The sequence below is a fragment of the Cherax quadricarinatus genome, chromosome 1, assembly GCF_038502225.1.
Source record: "Cherax quadricarinatus isolate ZL_2023a chromosome 1, ASM3850222v1, whole genome shotgun sequence".
NCBI classification, from domain to species: domain Eukaryota; kingdom Metazoa; phylum Arthropoda; class Malacostraca; order Decapoda; family Parastacidae; genus Cherax; species Cherax quadricarinatus.
This window is the reverse complement of record NC_091292.1, coordinates 16319394-16343457: the sequence shown is the minus strand read 5'-3', so window position 1 is coordinate 16343457 and position 24064 is coordinate 16319394. Positions and strand designations below refer to the sequence as shown.

General features: G+C 39.7%; 1 protein-coding gene across 10 annotated transcripts in view; it reads left to right on the top strand.

Annotated features, from left to right (window-relative positions):
- Usp16-45 (ubiquitin specific protease 16/45) overlaps positions 1–24064 on the top strand; it is a gene marked incomplete in the record, with an annotated part of 416997 nt that overhangs the window by 3635 nt on the left and 389298 nt on the right. For 7 of the 10 annotated variants that reach the window (XM_070098221.1, XM_070098117.1, XM_070097917.1 and 4 more), the window contains 1 exon segment: positions 12146–12484. In XM_070098221.1, coding sequence (XP_069954322.1) covers positions 12316–12484 — 169 coding nt within the window. 10 annotated transcript variants of the gene reach the window in all.

Sequence of the window (24064 nt, the reverse complement as noted above, 5' to 3'; positions counted from 1 at the left end):
TTGGTACATACAACCTATGCACATCATGAAATAGAAAATATTTTTTCCAGAATGACTAATATGCCACACTGGATAAAATACCTTGAACATTTGTGAGTTGGGTTGTCTCTGAGAAATCTCAATATTTGTTTCTTGTGATTTTACTGTGCTGCTCCAGAGCTAGGGGTCTCCACATTTGGGAGATATAAGGAAAATTAATACATTTACATAGGTTGTGCAGCACAATGAGGTGTCTCGCCACCCAACCAAATGTAAATCGAGATTGGTGGCATTTTCATAACCGAATCAAACATTACCTTGCCTGACTTAGCCTATACTAAACAATAGCTAACCTAACATAGCCTATCCTAACTTTACTGATCTTTGTTAACCCTTTGACTGTCGCAACCCCCAATCCTGAGGTGTCTCCTGGTGTCGCAAAATTTAAAAAAAAAAATTATTTTTTCTTATGAAATGATAGAGAATCTTTTCCCGATTGTAATGACACCAAAAAAAACTAAATTTGATGGAAAACTGACGGAATTATGCTCTCGCGAAGTTAGCGACCTCGGTGCTGTTTACAAATCAGAGATTTCGCCCACTTTGAGCCCTATTTTCGGCTAATTCCATTGTTCCAATCGCCCAAACTCATAGCTGTTTTTTTAGAACTCCATTTTTTCTATCGATTGAGTACAAGAAACTGCCCATTTACCGATTTCAACTACCTAATAATGTGGTCAGAAATTTGCAATTTGGCCAATTTCACGAAAACTAAAAAATATGACAATTTCAAAATAAGGTCCAGAATGAACAATGCAGACATTCCTGGCTCTAAAATAACATTTTCTTTGCTCATCAGTCATGTCTCCAGGCCCCTCTGATATTACTCTTGCTTTCTATTTTGAATTTTTATTCAAACAAAAAATAGAAGACTTACTATTATGCAGACTACTGCAATACTGTAATAATTGTATAAATAACATCAACCCATTCATGACTGCATATTAGAATGGCTAGTTGGACATTTATTGGACAATGGCATCATTTGTTTACTTTTGAACATTGGCAAAAATCAAACATTTCCCCTACTTTGAGCTCCATTTCTAGGTTCTTTTTTATAGTAAAATCAATCAAAATCACCTCTATTTCTATAATATGTTTTCCATTCTATCAAATGAGACCAAGAAAACGAGAATACAATCATAAATACTATACGAAAATAGACCACAAAGTCGGCATTTTAATTAAAAAAAACGGTCGGATTTTTTTTTCTCATTATGCACTGCGTGCTCCAGGATTTTTTTTATATGGTGCACACTGACCACACAGACCCATTCTCTCACATGTGGGCCTACCAGCTTTCTCCTGCTTGATTTGAAGCCGCTAAAATTTTTGAGTATATATACGTCAAACACGGTACCTCGTAAGATGTATATATATGACTGCGACAGTCAAAGGGTTAATATCACACCCAACAGACATTTGTACAAGAAGTACTTGCCTATTCCACAAGCTACACAGGTTGTATGTACAGTATTGAAAAGTGTAAAATGCCTGAGTTTTGTTGAATAATTGTCAAAAACTTTAGTTGCGTAACCAGACCTATGGCATATGCTCCAGAATATTTGAAAACAGCCCTAATAGGTTAGTGCTTGGCATTCTACTTGGTGGTGGCTGTTATGGAAGAGGTGAAATGTTAAGTTGGGTTAGGCAATATTATTTTTGCAATACCATGCTGTTCCATCATTGATATTACAGCTTTTAAATTAAAAGACACCAGGAATCTATAGCAGGAAGTGAGAGTGATCTTCAGTCTCCAAAGAATACTTCTCTCCCAACCTAATTTGATGAATATTTAACCTTAAGTGGTCATGGGCATTTGCATGAGTCATGTCATGGCTCAAAATAGCTATTGGAATGGTAGCTATCTTCGACCTGATTACCAGGAATAGCCTGAAGCTTCACCAAGTAGCTATGAACATTTATTACTAAATGTTTTCAATCTAATAGCCTCTCATGCTTAACTGGCACTTTTTTAATTTATCAAGTGCATAATGGGCATTAAGAGTACGGTATAATTCATTTTTAATTAATGTAAAAAATACCTTTATCCTTAAAATATGGATTAAAGTAAATATTATATACTGAGATAAACACCTCTTAGTGTATATACTGTACCTTTTGCTTTAATATATATGCAAACCTGCACATTGCAGTGAACTAAATATAGCATAATGTCAAATCATCCTCCAAAAATGTGGAAAATAATTTCTGGAGGTGGTTTTGATATTCAGTATCGTGAAATTTTGAGATGTGATTATGTAGTGTACTTTGTGTGTATGCAGTAATGAATTAGCCATGTGCTGTATAGTACTTGTGTGTATGTCAGCTTGTAAAAAGTCATTGTCTTACTTATTGTTTTAAAGTATTGTAAACACAAATAGAAAGTATTTTTCACTATTCTGTTAGTGTGACTAAACAAATTCTTCACTGTTTCAGTACTGCATGTTATTTGTAGATGTATAATTACATTTTTTTAATTTAACCCACTGTGTTATGAAAAATCTTATTTACTTTAATTGATTTATTCAAGACTTTTGGGGTGTATGTTTCTTAAGGTTTTGATAACTTTTTTTTTCTTTTTTTTCTTCTTTTTTTGTTATTAAAATAAAATAAATTTTTGAAATTGGGTTGTTTGAATACATGTGGATGTAGGACTGATATTAAAAAGACATGATTGTTATCTTTATGGAAAAAAAGCTGGATGTCCTTGCACTAAGCAAAATTCATTGAAAATGAGTGGGAGTGTTTGATTGGTAGAAAAGTAATTGAGACTGAGTCAGTGTATCTCAGAGAATGTGGAAGGGTATGAATAATTAAATTCAAGATTGTTGATTAGAATAATAGTGAGATGGGGAATTAGGTTATACAAGTGTTTATAGATCTGGAGGTGAGAGTATTGTATATTAAGATACATTTTAGGAGGTGTTAAACTAAATGTTTAGGGAATTTTGAGCTAAGTGAGAGAATATATAATTATGATTGGAAACTTTAAAGCTAATGGGATACTTTCATACAGGGCACTGGATATATTTTAATGTCAGGAGTAATGACAATTGGAGACATTTAAATTTATTTATTAATTTGAACATGATACAGTGAAGTACAAAGGAATACAGTTATTACAGTGCAACATGCCAAAGCTCCTTGTATGCAGAGCATTATGGGCAGGCTTAAATTTAACTTAAGATTAACTAAGCAATGATATATTCAATGGTAAAAACATTATTGTATACAGATAAAAATTTAGCGCAAATGAGTATTACAAAGACAGGTCATATGGTCATTTACTGTGTTGCTGTGCATTCAATAGAATGGAGTTTTCTGTTAGGTAATGTATTTAAAAAAAAAAAAAAAAGTTTGATTGGGTCACAGGTTAGACATTTATGAGATACAATAATGAGAAAGATTTATGAGATACAGTACAATTATTCAGTATTTATTTAGTTGTGGGTGAGTAAGTGATTTTTGAGAAGAGACTTGAATTTATAAACAGACAGTGTTTCTTTTATATTCACAGGTAGTGAATTCCAGATTTTAGGGCCTTTTATGTGCATTGAATTTTTGCATAGCGTGAGATGGGCACGAGGAACATCAGAGTCATCTGTGCCTTGTGTTATGGTCATGTGTTCTGTTGACGTTGGTAAGGAGACGTTTGAGGGGAGGGTTTATATCAGAGTTGAGTGTACTATGAATGTAGTAGGTGCAGTAATAAGTATGGATGTTTTGTATGGTGAGTAGGTTTAGTTTTGAAAATTGGTGGAGTGTGCTGCCTGTAGTGGGAATTTATCATTCTGACTGCAGCCTTTTGTAGGGTAATAAATGATCTGAGATGGTTTGTTGTTGTTGAGCCCCATGCACAAATTCCATAGGTGAAATAGGAGTAAATAAGTGAGTGATATAGGGCCAGGAGGGTATACATTGAGGCAGAGTATAACAAAATGTGGTTCAACAACACTGCTAGATTATGTTATGGTTGATAAAAGTCCAAGCTTTCAATTTAGGAGGCCTGGCCTAGGCCCAGGCTGCAAGGATAAAGAGCCCTGGAACAATTAACAGACACATGTCGGATTCATTAAACTATTTTCAACATGTTGGTTGTCATCGATAACAAAAAAAATTTGCCACAGGAATAACACTTAGTAATGTAAAGTATATACAGTGGTACACTTAGTAATGTAAAGTATATACAGTGGTACCTCGAGTTTCGAACAGCTCCCAACTCGAACAATTATGTAAGTGTATTTTTGTAAGTGCTGTTTTAAGTGGACTAATCTAATTTACATTATTCCTTATTGGAACAAATTTGTTCGGTAACGGCACTTGAACAGCCTTCTGGAATGAATTAAGTTCTTAACTCAAGGTACCACTGTACTGTACAGTAAGATCTCACATTTAAGGACTGATGCATGCATGCATGGAGATGTTCGATGATAGAAAATTCTAAAAATAACAGAATAAAAAACTCTCTTGTATAGATAGTTTTTTCAATACCTTAGTGATTTTTCAAATTCAAATTTCTTTGCTCTTGCAGTGTTTGCAAAACTCCATATTTTAGTTATTCTGGATTCGGCAAGTATTTTCTTATGCATGTGTACATATGTACTTTTTTTAACAAATCGGCCGTCTCCCACCGAGGCAGGGTGACCCAAAAAGAAAGAAAATCCCCAAAAAGAAAATACTTTGATCATCATTCAACATTTTCACCTCACTCACACATTACCTGGAGTTTACCTGGAGAGAGTTCCGGGGGTCAACGCCCCCGTGGCCCGGTCTGTGACCAGGCCTCCTGGTGGATCAGAGCCTGATCAACCAGGCTGTTACTGATGGCTGCACGCAATCCAACGTACAAGCCACAGGCCGGCTGGTCAGGTACCGACTTTAGGTGTTTCTCCAGTGCCTGCTTGAAGACAGCCAGGGGTCTATTAGTAATCCCCCTCATGTATGCTGGGAGGCAGTTGAACAGTCTCAGGCCCCTGACACTTATTGTATTGTCTCTTAACATGCTAGTGACACCCCTGCTTTTCGTTGGGGGATGTTGCATCATCTGCCGAGTCTTTTGCTTTCGTTGTGAGTGATTTTCATGTGCAAGTTCGGTACTAGTCCCTCTAGGATTTTCCAGGTGTATATAATCGTGTATCTCTCCCGCCTGCATTCCAGGGAGTACAGGTTCAGGAAATTCAAGGGCTCCCAGTATTTGAGGTATTTTATCTCCGTTATGTGCGCCGTGAAGGTTCTCTGTACATTTTCTAGGTCAGCAATTTCACCTGCCTTGAAAGGTGCTGTTAGTGTGCAGCAATATTCCAGCCTCAATAAAACAAACGACCTGAAGAGTGTCATCATGGGCTTGGCATCCCAAGTTTTGAAGGTTCTCATTATCCATCCTGTCATTTTTCTAGCAGCTGCGATTGATACAATGTTATGGTCCTGGAAGGTGAGATCACTCCCAGGTCTTTGACGTTGGTTTTTCGCTCTATTTTGTGGAAGGAATTTGTTTTGTACTCTGATGAAGTTTTAATTTCCTCATGTTTACCATATCAGAGTAATTGAAATTTCTCATCGTTGAACTTCATATTGTTTTCAGCAGCCCACTGAAAGATTTGGTTGATGTCCGCCTGGAGCCTTGCAGTGTCTGCAATGGAAGACACTGTCATGCAGATTCGGGTGTCTTCTGCAAAGGAAGACATGGTGCTGTGGCTGACACCCTTGTCTATGTCAGATATGAGGATGAGAAACAAGATGGGAGAGAGTACTGTGCCTTGTGGAACAGAGCTTTTCACCGTAGCCGCCTCAGACTTTACTCTGTTGACTACTACTCTTTGTGTTCTGTTTGTGAGGAAATTATAGATCCATCTACCAACTTTTCCTGTTATTCCTTTAGCATGCATTTTGTGCTCTATTATGCCATGGTCATACTTGTCGAAGGCTTTTGCAAAGTCTGTATATATTACATCTGCATTCTTTTTGTCTTCTAGTGCATCTAGGACTTTGTCGTAGTGATCCAGTAGCTGAGACAGACAGGAGCGACCTGCTCTAAACCCACGTTGCCCTGGGTTGTGTAATTGATGGGTATCTAGATGGGTGGCGATCTTGCTTCTTAGGACCCTTTCAAAAATTTTTATGATATGGGATGTTAGTGCTATCGGTCTGTAGTTCTTTGATATTGCTTTACTGCCCCCTTTGTGGATTGGGGCTATGTCTGTTGTTTTTAGTAACTGTGGGACGACCCCCGTGTCCATGCTCCCTCTCCATAGGATGGTAAAAGCTCGTGATAGGGGCTTCTTGTAGTTCTTGATGAACATGGAGTTCCATGAGTCTGGCCCTGGGGTAGAGTGCATGGGCATGTCATTTATCGCCTGTTCGAAGTCATTTGGTGTCAGGATAATATCAGATAGGCTTGTGTTAACAAAATTCTGTGGTCTCTCATAAAAAATTAATTTTGATCTTCGATCTCGGTCTGGTTAGCGGCTTGCTAAAAACTGAGTCATATTGGGACTTGAGTAGCCCACTCATTTCCTTGCTGTCATCTGTGTAGGACCCATCTTGTTTAAGTAGGGGCCCAATACTGGATGTTGTTCTCGACTTTGATTTGGCATAAGAAAAGAAATACTTTGGGTTTCTTTCGATTTCATTTATGGCTTTGAGTTCTTCCCGCGATTCCTGACTCCTATAAGATTCCTTTAGCTTAAGTTCAATGTTTGCTATTTCTCTGACCAGTGACTCCCTACGCATTTCAGATATATTGGCCTCTTTTAGCCGCTCTGTTATTCTTTTCTGTCGCCTGTAAAGGGAGCGCCTGTCTCTTTCCATTTTACATCTACTCCTCCTTTTTCTTAAAGGAATAAGCCTTGAACATACATCGAGTGCCACTGACTTAATCTGTTTTAGGCATAAGTTGGGGTCTGTGTTGCTTAGTCTATCTTCCAAGCTTATATCGTTTAGGACTTGATTTACTTGGTCTCACTTTATGTTCTTGTTATTGAAGTTGAATTTGGTGAAGGCTCCCTCGTGACTAATCTCATTTTGTCGGTCTGGGGCTCCGCGCATACATGTCTGAACCTCGATTATATTGTGATCTGAGTATATTGTTTTTGATATGGCGACGTTTCGTATCAGATCATCATTGTTAGTGAAGATGAGGTCTAGCGTATTCTCCAGTCTAGTAGGCTCTATTATTTTCTGGTTTAAGTTGAATTTTGTGCAGAGATTTAAAAGCTCGTGTGTGTGTGTGTGTGTGTGTGTGTGTGTGTGTGAGTTTTCGTCAGAGCTGCCTCCTGGTGTTATCACCAAGCCAAAGGTTCGGAACCAGTCGGATCTGATCAGTGGGTCACTTATTTAAAACATATCTGGTCGGTGATTTGGGCTAACACATGAAGGAACTACTGGAAATTATTTAACCGAGTAATATTGATACAAAAGTATAACTTGCGTGTTGAAGAACCGGTGATTGCTGGCAGCTCCTACAATGATGAACGGCCGAGACCTTTATGTACAGCCTGAAGGATTATCAATCACTGTATCTAGCTTTCTAGGTTTTTTCGGTCTCCACCACAAGAAATGCTATATTATCACTATAGTTGATTGGTGAAATTATTGGAGGAAAGATGCTTTTTCTGGAGTAATATTTGCTTTTCGTTGTGTATATTGCGACCGCTGGTAACTACAGGTTATATGAATTTCACTTTATACGTCTGGTATTTCAAGAATGGAGAAAAAACTAATGAAAGTCACTCCATTCCACTAAGTACCATTATATTACTGGTTAGTTGCTACTACAACACTATATTCTCCTATTCACTGGTATCACTAGATTATATCGAGGTACACTAGCAGGCCAGGAAGATTATTAAACCAGCTGACTTGTGTGGTAAGTTTCTGGCGACTTCTGGCACCTGCCTCTTTAGGCCTATCACTTCAGTTTCAATTACACCTGTTTTAAAACACTTTAGATTTTATTATCTATATACTAGGGTGCCACTAGTATACACTATAACACTATGTATACACAATATTATCAGGGAGACTTTCTTTCCTCTGACTAAGAAAAGTTGCACACGGCACACAGGCATATGATTCCCCTCTGGGAGTAAAACTCTCCTAGGTAGTGCACACAAATCCTCCTTTATGACTCAGTATATATTATTTTCTGCCCAAGATTGGTTCCAAGCGCTGGAGGGATGTATCGTATCAGATCGATGGCACAAATTTAAGTTCTAGCACGTAAGAGAAACCGTGAAAACACGAAAAAACATGGAGCACAACGAGGCACGGTGGGCATGGCGGCAGAGATGCTCAGAAACACAACAGTTTAGAAGCATATACGTATAAAGATACACAACATATACCTCCAAACTTCTAATATCCCAAAACCCCTCCTTTAGAGTGCAGGCATTGTACTTCCCACTTCCAGGACTCAAGTCCGGCTATATAAAAATAATCAGTTTCCCTGAATCCCTTCACTAAATATTACCCTGCTCACACTCTAACAGATCGTCAGGTCCCAAATACCATCCGTTTCCATTCACTCCTATCGAACACGCTCATGCACGCCTGTTGGAAGTCCAAGCCCCCTCACCCACAAAACCTCCCTTACCCCTTCCTTCCAACCTTTTCGAGGACGACCCCTACCCCGTCTTCCTTCCCCTACAGATTTAAATGCTCTCCATGTCATTCTACTTTGATCCATTCTCTCTAAATGACCAAACCACCTCATCACCCCCTCTTCAGCCCTCTGATTAATAATTTTATTAACTCCACACCTTCTCCTAGTTTCCACACTCCGAATTTTCTGCATAATATTTGCACCACGCATTGCCCTTAGACAGGACATCTCCACTGCCTCCAACTGCCTCCTTGCTGCTGCATTCACAACCCAAGCTTCACACCCATATAAGAGTGTTGGTACTACTATACTTTCATACATTCCCTTTTTTGCCTCCATAAATAATGTTTTTTTGTCTCCACATATACCTCAACGCACCACTCACCTTTTTTCCCTCATCAATTCTATGATTAACCTCATCCTTCATAAATCCATCTGCCGACACGTCAACTCCCAAGTATCTGAAAACATTCACTTCTTCCATACTCCTCCTCCCCAATTTGATATCCAATTTTTCTTTATCTAAATCATTTGATACCCTCATCACCTTACTCTTTTCCATGTTCACTTTCAACTTTCTACCTTTACACACACTCCCAAACTCATCCACTAACCTTTGCAATTTTTCTTTAGAATCTACCATAAGCACAGTATCATCAGCAAAAAGCAACTGTGTCAATTCCCATTTTGTATTTGATTCCCCATAATTTAATCCCACCCCTCTCCCGAACACCCTAGCATTTACTTGTTTTACAACCCCATCTATAAATATATTAACCATGGTGACATTACACAACCCTGTCTAAGACCTACTTTTACTGGGAAGTAGTCTTCCTCTCTTCTACACACCCTAACCTGAGCCTCATTATCCTCATAAAAACTCTTTACAGCATTTAGTAACTTACCACCTATTCAGTATACTTGCAAAATCTGCCACATTGTTCCCCTATCCACTCTATCATATGCCTTTTCTAAATCCATAAATGCAATAAAAACTTCCCTACCATTATCTAAATACTGTTCACATATATGCTTCAATGTAAACACTTGATCTACACATCCCCTACCCACTCTGAAACCTCCTTGCTCATCCACAATCCTACATTCTGTCTTACCTCCAATTCTTTCAATTATAACCCTACCGTACACTTTTCCTGGTATACTCAGTAAACTTATTCCTCTATAATTTTTACAGTCTCTTTTGTCCCCCTTCCCTTTATATAAAGGGACTATACATGCTCTCTGCCAATCCCTAGGCACCTTCCCCTCTTTCATACATTTATTAAACAAAAATACCAACCACTTCAACACTATATCCCCCCCTGCTTTTAACATTTCTGTCATGATCCTGTCAGTTCCAGCTGCTTTACCCCCTTTCATTTTACATAATGCCTCATGCACCTCCCCCACACTCACATCCTGTTCTTCTTCACTCCTAAAAGATGGTAAACCTCCCTGGCCAGTGCATGAAATTACCGCTTCCCTTTCTTCGTCGACATTTAAAAGTTCCTCAAAATATTCTCGCCATCTCCCCATCTACTAACTCCCCTACTCTGTTTTTAACTGACAAATCCATTCGTTCTCTAGGCTTTCTTAACTTGTTTAACTCCAAAAATTTTTCTTAATTTCATTAAAATTTCTTGACAGTGCCTCTCCCACTCTATCATCTGCTTTCCTTTTGCACTCTCTCACCGCTCTCTTCACCTTTCTTTTATTCTCCATATATGTACTCTACTCTTCTTATAACACTTCTGCTTTGTAAAAACCTCTCATAAGCTAACTTTTTCTCTTTTATCACACCCTTTACTTCATCATTCCACCAATCACTCCTCTTTCCTCCTGCACCCACCCTCCTATAACCACAAACTTCTGCCCCACATTCTAATCCTGCATTTTTAAAACTATTATAACCCTCTTCAACATCCCCCCACTACTGATACTTGCACCAGCCCACCTTTCTGCCAATAGTTGCTTATATCTCACCTGAACTTCTGCCTCCCTTAGTTTATACACTTTCGCCTCCCTCTTGCTTGTTGTTGCCATTTTCCTCTTTTCCCATCTATCTCTTACTCTAACTGTTGCTACAACTAAATAATGATCCGATATATCAGTTGCCCCTCTCTAAACGTGTACATCCTGAAGCCTACCCATCAACCTTTTATCCACCAATTCATAATCTAACAAACTACTTTCATTACGTGCTATATCATACCTTATATATTTATTTATCCTCTTCTTCATAAAATATGTATATTACTTATTACCAAACCTCTTTCTACACATAGCTCAATTAAAGGCTCCCCATTTTCATTTGCCCCTGGCACCCCAAATTTACCTACTACTCCCTCCACAACTTTTTTGCCCACTTTAGCATTGAAATCCCCAACCACCAGTACTCTCACACTTGGTTCAAAACTCCCCATGCATTCACTCAACATTTCCCAAAATCTCTCTCCTCTACACTTCTCTCTTCTCCAGGTGCATATATGCTTACTATAACCCACTTTTCACATCCAACCTTTATTTTACTCCACATAATCCTTGAATTAATACATTTATAGTCCCTCTTTTTCTGTCATAACTTATCCTTCAACATTATTGCTACTCCTTCTTTAGCTCTAACTCTATTTGAAACCCCTGACCTAATCCCATTTATTCCTCTCCACTGAAACTCTCCCACCCCCTTCAGCTTTGTTTCACTTAAAGCCAGGACATCCATCTTCTTCTCATTCATAACATCCACAATCATCTCTTTCTTATCATTTGCACAACATCCATGCACATTCAGACTTCCCACTTTGACAGTTTTCTTCTTCTTATTCCTTTTAGTAATTATTACAGGAAAAGGGGTTACTAGCCCATTGTTCCTGGAAAAAATGCAGAAATTTAAAAAAATGCATATTTACATAAATAATTTACAGTATTTACATTTGCATAGTACAGCCTCTCCTCACTTAACAACAGTTTTGTTCCTAAGACCACGTCAGTAAAGAAATTCGTCGCTAAGTGAGGAGCATACTATAATGGTAGTGGGTTTGTCTCTACCATCTTTGATATTTTTTTAATGTCACCTTTGCACCATTTATAACATTTCTGGTATATATATTTTTTAAATGTTTATACATCAGTGTACTGTATATTGTAATAAACAGAATTGAGGAACTCAGCTCTTAATATACATTATTTAGTTATGCATACTGGTCAGAGAGCCCATCGTAAGTCCGAGTCATTGGTAAACGAGTACTACGCCGCTGAGGAGAGGCTGTATTTGGAAAAATAATTTTTTTTGAGATAATTTTCATTTAATTCTTTTTACCCATTTTCTCTTCCATGGATATATTGTATTGTCAGAGATGAAGAAAATTTGGAATAGACATTTGGACTTTTTGCTCCTCAGACATAACCATCGTGAATATAAAATAATTTTTAACATTTGAAAAGATTCTGAGTAAGAGAGATTATTGTGAAGTTAAAGTAAATTTAATTAGTGTATTATGATTTCAGTACATTTCCCATAGTGATGAAGCACAATGAGAGGTGATTATTTTTATTGAAATGAAATGAGTAGAAAACATATAAAAAGTGCTGTAAGATAATTATTACTCATGTGTAAAAATTCTGGAAAATATTACCCAAGTGTTTAGTAAGACTTGTGATTAAATTGTGAGAAAACAATGTGTGCAATGAGGAATAACAAGAGGAACTCGCTCCCTTCCCTCACCATGAATAAGTTCTTTGTCAACAAAAGGGCTTCCATGTTTGAACGACACGATGAAAATCCCCGAGAAAAAAGAGAGTGGAGCCCATGTGGTGTTGTTGAAACCTCGCAGCGGAAGATGGAAGGTGCAGTAAAGACTACAGATATTTTTTTTTATTTTGAAATGCCTTCTGTGTACTTACCTAACTGTACTTACCTGATTGTGTTGTGTGGTGATCCAGTTCATGAGCCCCCTCTCTAAACCATCAATTGACTGATGTGTTGCATCCCTCATTCCATGGGTTCTCCATTCACTATTTACATTTTATTTCATGTATAGAGTTCATTATGCATAATGAATAAATGATAGATAATATAACTAATTACAGTGGACCCCCGCATAGCGAACTTAATCCGTGCAAGAGGGCTGGTCGTTATGCGAAATGTTCGCTATGCGAATTAATTTTCCCCATAAGAAATAATGGAAATAAAATTAATCCGTGCAAGACACCCAAAAGTATGAAAAAAATTTTTTTTTACCACAAAAAAATGTTAATTTTAGTACACACAAACTGAAAAAGGCATGCACAATTACATGACACTTACTTTTATTGAAGATCTGGTGATGATTGATGGGATGGGAGGAGGGGAGAGAGAGTGTTAGTGTTTAGAAGGGGAATCCCCTTCCATTAGGACTTGAGGTAGCAAGTCCTTTTCTGGGGTTACTTCCCTTCTTCTTTTAATGCCACTAGGACCAGCTTCAGAGTCACTGGACCTCTGTCGCACAACAAATCTGTCCATAGAGCTCTGTACCTCCCGTTCCTTTACGATTTGTCTAAAATGGGCCATAACATTGTCATTGAAATAGTCACCAGCACGGCTTGCAACAGCTGTGTCAGGGTGATTTTCATCCATAAAGGTTTGCAGTTCAACCCACTGTGCACACATTTCCTTAATTTTTGAAGTAGGCACAATGGATTCCACAACTGGCATAGGCTTCTCAGGGTTAGCCCCAAACCCTTCAAAATCTTTCTTAATTTCCATACTAATTCTCACCCTTTTTACCACAGGGTTGGCACTAGAAGCTTTCTTGGGGCCCATGGTCACTTATTTTCCAGAAACAGCACCGAAAACACTGTAATAATACGAAATATTCCGAGTGTATGCTTGAATGTTACCGCGGAGGCTGGCTGGTAAACAATGGACGCGTCTCGGACGAAGGTCGCTGAGCGGGTTTTTGTCCACTATGCGGGGCAAAATTTTGGCGAACAAAGCGTTCGCTATGCGGATTGTTCGCTATGCAAGGCGTTCGCTATGCGGGGGTCCACTGTATAGGTAACTGTAGGTAAGCAGAAATAAATTAATCGTAGGTGATTCAGTCTTTATAGATAACAAACTTCACCTGCACAGTAGCAAGCAAGCATTTTACCCCTCAACTACTGAGGGCACAAAAGAAGCAAAAAGACAACTTGTGTTTAGTCCTTCATCATTATCGACTCATGTGTGCCCAAATGACCTTTTTTTTATTCACTTCCTGGCTCCAATTAAATTACAGGGTAGCATTTAATTAATATGCCATTCACTCCCATCATTGCAGATTGAATTTATGTACAGCATTCTTTTTTAGGAGGGCAACAAAATATGGAATAAGTACAGGTACCATCCAACTTACAACCGAGTTCAGTTCCGAGAAACCAGTCGTAAGTCAAAAAGGGTGCAAGTCGAACGTTACTACTGAATATCAGCATTACATTTTTGTAATGACTTAATTTTATTGTTTTATTTTGGTATTTCACATTTTACTTTACTTTTTATGCTGTTAGTATTGTATTTTATACTGTAAGGTTTAGGATAAACACTGTGTACAACACAAACAGTTGTTTATTTCCCAAAAAATTTGGCATAGAAAACAAGGATGTAAGTTGAATGGTCGTATGTCGAGCAGGTCGTAAGTTGGATGGTAGGTGCATTGGTGCCAGTTTTGCTTGCATAATAGCAGAGAAGCACATTACAACAACCACTGAGGCAGGGGTATAAGAGAAGCTAAATGGGATTTTTTTTTGCAGACATGTTGTTCAGTATTGTGTAGTGAATCAAGAAATGGCCCCTTTCCAAGGGGTGCCATTAAATGAAGTTCTTGTTCCTGTTAAAACCAACTGTAGAAATAAAAAGTGGTTCTGAGCAAAAAGAGTGTACATACCTACAACACTCAGAAAGTTCATTTCTCTTAAAGTTAGGCATTTGGTTACTTTGCTTAAACCTATTAAACTACCTCAACCACCAATGAATAATTTCTTCATTGAATTCTTGCATTTTTTTTTTTAGTCATACAAACTACCATACCTGTCTTGGTAAAAGCAGGTAATAATAATAATATCTTCATTTAGTATAAGTACATGTGCATGGTATACAGGCCTAGCTGACATCAATGACATACTACTACATGTATATAGAAAGCCCCTTGTTATGCAGAGCATTTTGGGAAAATTAGGTCCTTGTCCCATTGTCCCAGGATGTGACCCACACCAGTCGACTAACTCCTAGGTACCCATTTTACTGATGGGTGAACATAGACAACTGGTGTAAAGAAACATGCAGAGTGTTTCTACCCGCACTGGGAATCAAACGCAGACCCTCACTGTGTGAAGCGAGAGCTTTAGCCACCAGGCCACGGGGCACCGTAAGAGAAAAGGGATTTTTTTTTTTTTTTGAAAGTTAATAATGAAAACCACTAAAAGCTGGTAATGTGCTCCATACCCATCCTGTTGGTAGTTTAAGGATTGCAGAGGCACATAATGGGTCCTGGGACTGGGACCAATCATTTGTGTTTGCTAACCAAGCTATGGTGGTAATGAACTACAATACAGTGGACCCCCGGTTAACGATTTTAATCCGTGCAAGAGGGGTAATTGTTATGCGAAATAATCGTTATGTGAATGAATTTTCCCCATAAGAAATAATGGAAATAAAATTAATCCGTGCAAGACACCCAAAAGTATGAAAAAAAATTTTTTTTTACCACATGAAATATTAATTTTAATACACACAAACTGAAAAAGGCATGCACACTTACATGACACTTACTTTTATTGAAGATCTGGTGATGATTGATGGGATGGGAGGAGGGGAGAGCATTATCTTCTTACTGTTTAGAAGGGGAATCCCCTTCCATTAGGACTTGAGGTAGCAAGTCCTTTTCTGGGGTTACTTCCCTTCTTCTTTTAATGCCACTAGGGCCAGCTTCAGAGTCACTGGACTTCTTTCGCACAAGATATCTGTCCATAGTGGCCTGTACCTCTCGTTCCTTTATCACTTCCCTAAAGTGTTTCACAACATTGTCAGTGTACAGGTTGCCAACACGGCTTGCAATAGCTGTGTGAGGGTGATTTTCATCCATGAAGGTTTGCACTTCAAGCCACTTTGCACAGATTTCCTTTATCTTTGTAGTAGGCAACTTCTTCAATTTCTCTCTCCCCTCCTCTGAACCAGTTTCCCCAGGTCTGGCCTCTTGCTCTTGAAGTTGATCTATCAGCTCATCAGTGGTTAGTTCTTCATTGTCCTCCTCCACCAACTCTTCCACATCCTCCCCACTAACCTCCAACCCCAAGGACTTTCCCAATGCCACAATGGATTCCTCAACTGGCACAGGATTCTCAGGGTTAGCCTCAAACCCTTCAAAATCCCTTTTGTCTACACATTCTGGCCACAGTTTCTTCCAAGCAGAGTTCAAGGTCCTCTTAGTCACTTCCTCCCAAGCCTTACCTATAAGGTTTACACAATTGAGGATATTAAAGTGATCTCTCCAAAACTCTCTTAGAGTCAGTTGAGTTTCTGAGGTCATTACAAAGCACCTTTCAAACAGAGCTTTTGTGTACAGTTTCTTGAAGTTGGAAATAACCTGCTGGTCCATGGGCTGCAGGAGAGGAGTGGTATTAGGAGGCAAAAACTTCACCTTAATGAATCTCATGTCCCCATAAAGTCGCTCTGCCACGTCTGTAGGATGACCAGGGGCATTGTCTAACACCAGGAGGCACTTAAGTTCTAATTTCTTTTCAGTTAGGTAATCTTTCACATTGGGGGCAAATGCATGGTGTAACCAGTTATAGAAAAATTCCCTAGTGACCCATGCCTTACTGTTTGCCCTCCACAGCACACACAAATTATCCTTGAGGACATTCTTTTGCCTGAACGCTCTGGGAGTTTCAGAGTGATACACTAATAAAGGCTTCACTTTGCAATCACCAGTAGCATTGGCACACATGAGAAGAGTAAGCCTGTCTTTCATAGGCTTATGTCCTGGGAGTGCCTTTTCCTCCTGAGTAATGTAGGTCCTGCTTGGCATTTTCTTCCAGAACAGGCCTGTTTCATCACAATTAAACACTTGTTCAGGTTTCAGTCCTTCAGTTTCTATGTACTCCTTGAATTCCTGCACATATTTTTCAGCCGCTTTGTGGTCCGAACTGGCAGCCTCACCATGCCTTATCACACTATGGATGCCACTACGCTTCTTAAATCTCTCAAACCAACCTTTGCTGGCCTTAAATTCATTCACATCATCACTAGTTGCAGGCATTTTTTTAATTAAATCGTCATGCAACTTCCTAGCCTTTTCACATATGATCGCTTGAGAGACGCTATCTCCTGCTAACTGTTTTTCATTTATCCACACCAATAAGAGTCTCTCAACATCTTCCATCACTTGCGATCTTTGTTTCGAAAACACAGTTAAATCTTTGGCAAGAACAGCTTCCTTGATTGTCTTTTTGGTGCCCACAATAGTAGCGATGGTTGATTGGGGTTTCTTGTACAACTTGACTAGGTCGGCGATACGCACTCCACTTTCATACTTATCAATGATCTCTTTCTTCATTTCAATGGGTATTCTTACCCTTATTGGTGTACGGTTGGCACTAGAAGCTTTCTTGGGGCCCATGGTCACTTATTTTCCAGAAACAGCACCGAAAACACTGTAATAATACGAAATATTCCGAGTGTATGCTTGGATGTTAGCGCGGAGGCTGGCTGGTAAACAATGGCACGGGCGGCACATGTGAGGCTGGCTGAGGGCGCACATTGGACGCGTCTCGGACGAAAATCGGTGAGCGGGTTTTTAATCGGTATGCGCGGCAAAAATTTTGCGATTAAAGTAAGCGGTATGCGAAATAATCGCTATGTGATGCCATCGTTATGCGGGGGTCCACTGTATTTAGAAGTTATTGCTTGAACATTAAAATGGTATAAAATACCGACAGGTTGTTAGGTAAGACACATATGCAACAGTTAGGTATCTTTATTTCGAAACGTTTTGCCTACACAGTAGGCTTCTTCAGTCGAGTACAGAAAAGTTGATAGAAGCAGAAGATATTTGAAGACGATATAATCAGTCCATCACCCTTGAAGTTTTGGGGTGGTCAGTCCCTCAGTCTGGAGAAGAGTATTGTTCCATAGCCTGAAACAATATGGAGTTGAAGTGACAGGATGGAGCCTATATACCGCCAGGAGGTGAGATGTAGGCCACTAGTAGAGGTAAGAATGTTGTCGTTGGAAGGTCAGGTCCCTCTCAAATCCAGCCATTCTCACTAGTAGAAGTTGACAAAGTTGATTTCAGGTCTGTACCAAGATACCCTTGTGTTGCAGTGTCTGACAATACTCTTCTCCAGACTGAGGGACTGACCACCTCAAAACTTCAAGGGTGATGGACTGATTACATCGTCTTCAAGTATCTTCTGCTTCTATCAACTTTTCTGTACTCGACTGAAGAAGCCTACTGTGTAGGCGAAACGTTTCGAAATAAAGATACCTAACTGTTGCATATGTGTCTTACCTAACAACAAGTTATTGCTTCAGAACAAGAGTAATGAGTTTGCGCAATTGTAAAATCAGTCACAAAATCTTTACAGTTTACACAATCATGAAATCAGTTATTATGATGTACATAGTACGTTGTAACTGGGTGTGAGTTATTTACGAGACCCAATATGTAGCAAGTTTTGGTTAAATTCGAGCAAATTAAGGTGGTTCTGCATTTAAAATACTATAGATGGTTTTGAGTTCTTTACAATAGGCAAAGTTAGTTTTTTTTTATAGTGTCTGGCAGTATGTCACTGGATAAAATACTATGTGTCACTCTTCCTCTTCTTAGCATTACTTACTAAGAACCCTGTACTGTATCTCTTTTGTCATAAATGTTGGACATATTTCTTCTTTTGACAGTTTTTTTTCTAATGGTCTATGACTTGTAGAAAATTGTGGATGAATTGTGGAAGGCAGACACATTAATAGAAGTAAATACAGCCTCTCCTCACTTAACAATGGAGTTCCGCTCCTAAGACCACATCAGTAAACGAATTCATCGCTAAGTGAGGAGTATACGATAATGGAAGTGAGTTTGTGTCATCCACCTTTGATATTGTTTTAGTGTCACCTTTGCACCATTTATAACATTTCTGGTATATTCTTAAATGTTTATACAGTAGTGTACCATACAGTGGACCCCCAGTTATCGTAATTAATCCATTCCAGAGAGAGTGACTAAACCCAAATCTGACGATATCCGAATTCATTTTCCCCATAAGAAATAATGTAAATCCAATTAATCTGTTCCAAACACCCAAAAGTATTAAAAAAAATATTTTTTTACATGAAATATACATTTACCTACACAGAAAACAATGAGACATGCAGAATAAAACAATAATAAAATGACACCTTTATTGAACATTCGTAGTGCATGGAAGACGGGAGGAGGGGAGAGGATGGAGGTGTACTATTGTTTGGAAGGAGAATCCCCTTCCATAAAGACTTCGGGTACCAAGTCCTTTTCTGGGGTTATTTCTCTTCTTTGCTTTTTAATGCCACTAGGACCAGCTTGAGAGTCATTGGACCCCTGTTGCTCAAAAAAGTGTTCCAGAGAGGTCTGTATCTTGTATTTCTTTAAAAATTCCCTAAAATTGGATACAACATTGTACATGTTGCCAACACGGCCTGCAACAGCTTTGTCAGGGTGATGTTCATCCATAAATGTTTGCATCTAACTCCACTTTGCACAAATTCCTTAATCTTTGAAGGCACCTTCCTCCATCTCTCTTCCTCCTCCTCTGAAGCAATTTCCTGAGCTGTGATCTGTTGCTGTTGCAGATGAAGGCCTTGCAGGTCTTCAGTGGTTAGCTCTTCATTGTGGTCCTCCACCAACTCTTCCACATCCTCGCCACACATCCAACCCCATGGAAGTCCCCAGAGCCCCAGTACTTTCCACAACTGCCATAGGCTCGTCAGGATCAGCCCCAAGCCCTCCAAAATCTCTCTCTTGGACACATTCTGGCCACAATTTTCTCCAAGCAGAGTTCAAAGTCCTGGAAGTCACTCCTCCATTGCATAAACCTTACCTATAAGGTTTATGCAAAGGAGGATACTGAAATGATCTTTCCAAAACTCTCTTAGGGTCAATCGAGTGTCTGAGGTCACATCAAAGCACCTTTGAAACATTGCTTTGGTGTACAGTTTTTTGAAGTTTGAAATGACCTTCTGGTCTATGGGCTGGAGGAGAGGGGTGGTATTAGGGGGCAAGAACTTCACTGTGATGAAACGAAACTCCTCCACCATTTGAAAAGGAGCATTGTCCATTACCAGGAGGCACTTAAGTTCCAATTTGTTTTCCAGGAAGTATTTCTTCACAATGGGGCCAAACACTTCATTGAACCAATCAAGGAAAATGTCCCTTGTGATCCATGCCTTACTGCTAGCCTTCCACATCATGCACAATTTACTCTTGGCAACACTGTTTTTCTTGAGCACTCTGGGATTTTCAGAGTGATACACCAGTAAAGGCTTCACTTTGAAATCCTCACTAGCATTACTACAGAACATGAGAGTTAGCCTCTCTTTCATAGGCTTGTATCCTGGAAGCGCCTTTTCCTCTTGCATGATGTAGGTCCTCTTTGGCATTTTCTTCCAAAAGAGGCCTGTTTTGTCATAATTGAACACTTGTTGGGGTTTAAATTATTCAGCCTCTGTGTACCCCTTAAATTCCTGAACATATTTTTCAGCCTCATATTTGTCAGAACTTGCAGCCTCGCCATGCCTTACCACACTGTGTATGCCACTACGCTTCTTAAATCTCTCAAACCAGCCTTTGCTGGCCTTAAATTCACTAACACCAGCACTAGTTCCAGGCATTTTCTTTACGAGATCCGCATGCAACTGTCTTGTTTTTTCACAAATTATCAACTGCATAACACTATCTCCTGATAATTGTTTCTCGTTGATCCACACCAACAACAAAGTCTCCACATATTCCAGTATTTGTGATCTCTGTTTTGTAAGCATATTTGCACCTTTCACAACAACAGCTTCCTTGATTACCTTTTTCTTGGCCACGATAGAAACTATGGTTGTATGGGGTTTGTTATACGACCTGTCAAGCTCTGCCACACGTACTCCACTTTCATATTTTGCAATGATGTCTTGAATTCTATGGTGTTTCTCACTTTCTTTACCAAAGGGCTGGCACTAGAAGCTTTCTTTGGGCCCATGGTGGCTTATTTAACCGTTACAAGCACTAAGAAGAATGGAATAATACGAAATGTATCGTATGAACGCGTGGGATCATCCTCATTGCTGATAAACAATGGCACATTGGCTGTAAATGATGTGTCAGGCCGCTTTGGCCGCGTGGACACATTTGAGATGAATGACTATTACTGAGCTCAATGATGATCACCGAGCCAATATTTTGACGAAAAAACATTACTATTTCCGAATACATATTACGAAATTCAACGACTACGAAATCTGGGATTCCACTATATATTGTAATAAACAGAATAGAGGAAATCAACTCTAATACATATACATTATTTAAGTATGTATACTGGTCAGAGAGCCCGTCGTAAGTCCAAGGCATCTATAAATGAGTATGTTGCTAAGTGAGGAGAGGCTGTACTATTGATTGTCTTGTGATGAAGTTTTTATTTGAAAATAAATTAGTTAAGATGACACAAATTAGGTCATGATACTGTAGTAGCAAATTAAGATATAAGAGAGTACAAATAGGAAGTGCATCTGTTTTGTGCTCAGAAGGGGAAAGATCAAGCCTTGTCAGTAATATATACCATTACTGCTTACCATACAAAATATTAATGTTGATAATTCTGTCAGCAACGATTTGTTCAAAGAATTGAATAACTAAATGGTTCTAGTGCTACTGAACTCTACAAAATACTGTGATGTCTTCCTTTTAACCTTTGCAAAATGACATGCTTTATCACTCATAATTTTAAAATAATAACTTGAGTTGGGTAGAATGTTAACTAATATTTAAATATAAGTAAAAAGTGGTGCAGAGAAGGCTAATACCTCTAATGGTGACTAATGTTTCTTTGAACACTTGTTGCCAGATATCTACCATTCACACAGTAGAATAGTAAGAAGAATGAGAAATGTCTCAGGGTGCATAAATCTGTGTGGAGGGGAATATTTGTAGCTGATGGTTACCACGGTTGCTAATGATTCAGTGAGACTGCTATTCACTTCCATCTTATCTGTTTCCTGTAGTTTCTAAGGAAGTATTATTTCATCTATGATGAATACTTGTGGTATGAAGTAAGATTCTCTTATTGTGTACAGCAAAATATATGTATCTCCTTTTCTTTGTTTGTTGATGTGAATTGTGGTGGACGCACAAACCACCCACCCACACACCACCCACCCACACACACACCCACATACACACACACCCACATACACACACACACCCACATACACACACACACCCACATACACACACACACCCACATACACACACACACCCACATACACACACACACCCACATACACACACACACCCACATACACACACACACCCACATACACACACACACCCACATACACACACACACCCACATACACACACCCACATACACACACACACCCACATACACACACACACCCACATACACACACCCACATACACACACACACCCACATACACACACCCACATACACACACACACCCACATACACACACACACCCACATACACACACACACCCACATACACACACACACACCCACATACACACACACACCCACATACACACACACACCCACATACACACACACACCCACATACACACACCCACATACACACACACACACCTACATGCACACACACCCACATACACACACACCCACATACACACACACACACCCACATACACACACACACCCACATACACACACACCCACATACACACACACACCCACATACACACACACACCCACATACACACACACACCCACATACACACACACACCCACATACACACACACACCCACATACACACACACACACCCACATACACACACCCACCCACATACACACAAAGACAATATGAAAATGACATAGCGAAAGCCAAATCTGACACAAAACTGTTGTACAGCCACATCAGGAGGAAAACAACAGTCAAGGACCAGGTAATCAGGCTAAGGAAGGAAGGAGGAGAGACAACAAGAAATGACCGTAAAGTATGTGAGGAACTCAACAAGAGATTCAAAGAAGTGTTCACAGAGGAGACAGAAGGGGCTCCAGAAAGACGGAGAGGTGGGGCACACCACCATGTGCTGGATGCAGTGCACACAACCGAGGAAGAAGTGAAGAGGCTTCTGAGTGAGCTAGATACCTCAAAGGCAATGGGGCCAGATAACATCTCCCCATGGGTATTGAGAGAGGGAGCAGAGGCGCTATGTGTACCCCTAACAACAATATTCAATACATCTATCGAAACAGGGAGATTGCCTGAGGCATGGAAGACAGCAAATGTAGTCCCAATCTTTAAAAAAGGAGACAGACATGAAGCATAAAACTACAGACCAGTGTCACTGACATGTATAGTATGCAAAATCATGGAAAAGATTATCAGGAGAAGAGTGGTGGAACACCTAGAAAGGAACGATCTCATCAACAGCAGCCAACATGGTTTCAGGGACGGGAAATCCTGTGTCACAAACCTACTGGAGTTCTATGACATGGTGACAGCAGTAAGACAAGAGAGAGAGGGGTGGGTGGATTGCATTTTCTTGGACTGCAAGAAGGCGTTTGACACAGTTCCACACAAGAGATTGGTGCAAAAACTGGAGGACCAAGCAGGGATAACGGGGAAGGCACTACAATGGATCAGGGAATACTTGTCAGGAAGACAGCAGCGAGTCATGGTACGTGGCGAGGTGTCAGAGTGGGCACCTGTGACCAGCGGGGTCCCGCAGGGGTCAGTCCTAGGACCAGTGCTGTTTCTGGTATTTGTGAACGACATGACGGAAGGAATAGACTCTGAGGTGTCCCTGTTTGCAGATGACGTGAAATTGATGAGAAGAATTCACTCGATCGAAGACCAGGCAGAACTACAAAGGGATCTGGACAGGCTGCAGACCTGGTCCAGCAATTGGCTCCTGGAGTTCAATCCCACCAAGTGCAAAGTCATGAAGATTGGGGAAGGGCAAAGAAGGCCGCAGACGGAGTACAGTCTAGGGGGTCAGAGACTACAAACCTCACTCAAGGAAAAAGATCTTGGGGTGAGTATAACACCAGGCACATCTCCTGAAGTGCACATCAACCAAATAACTGCTGCAGCATATGGGCGCCTGGCAAACCTCAGAACAGCATTCCGACATCTTAATAAGGAGTCGTTCAGGACCCTGTACACCGTGTACGTTAGGCCCATATTAGAGTAT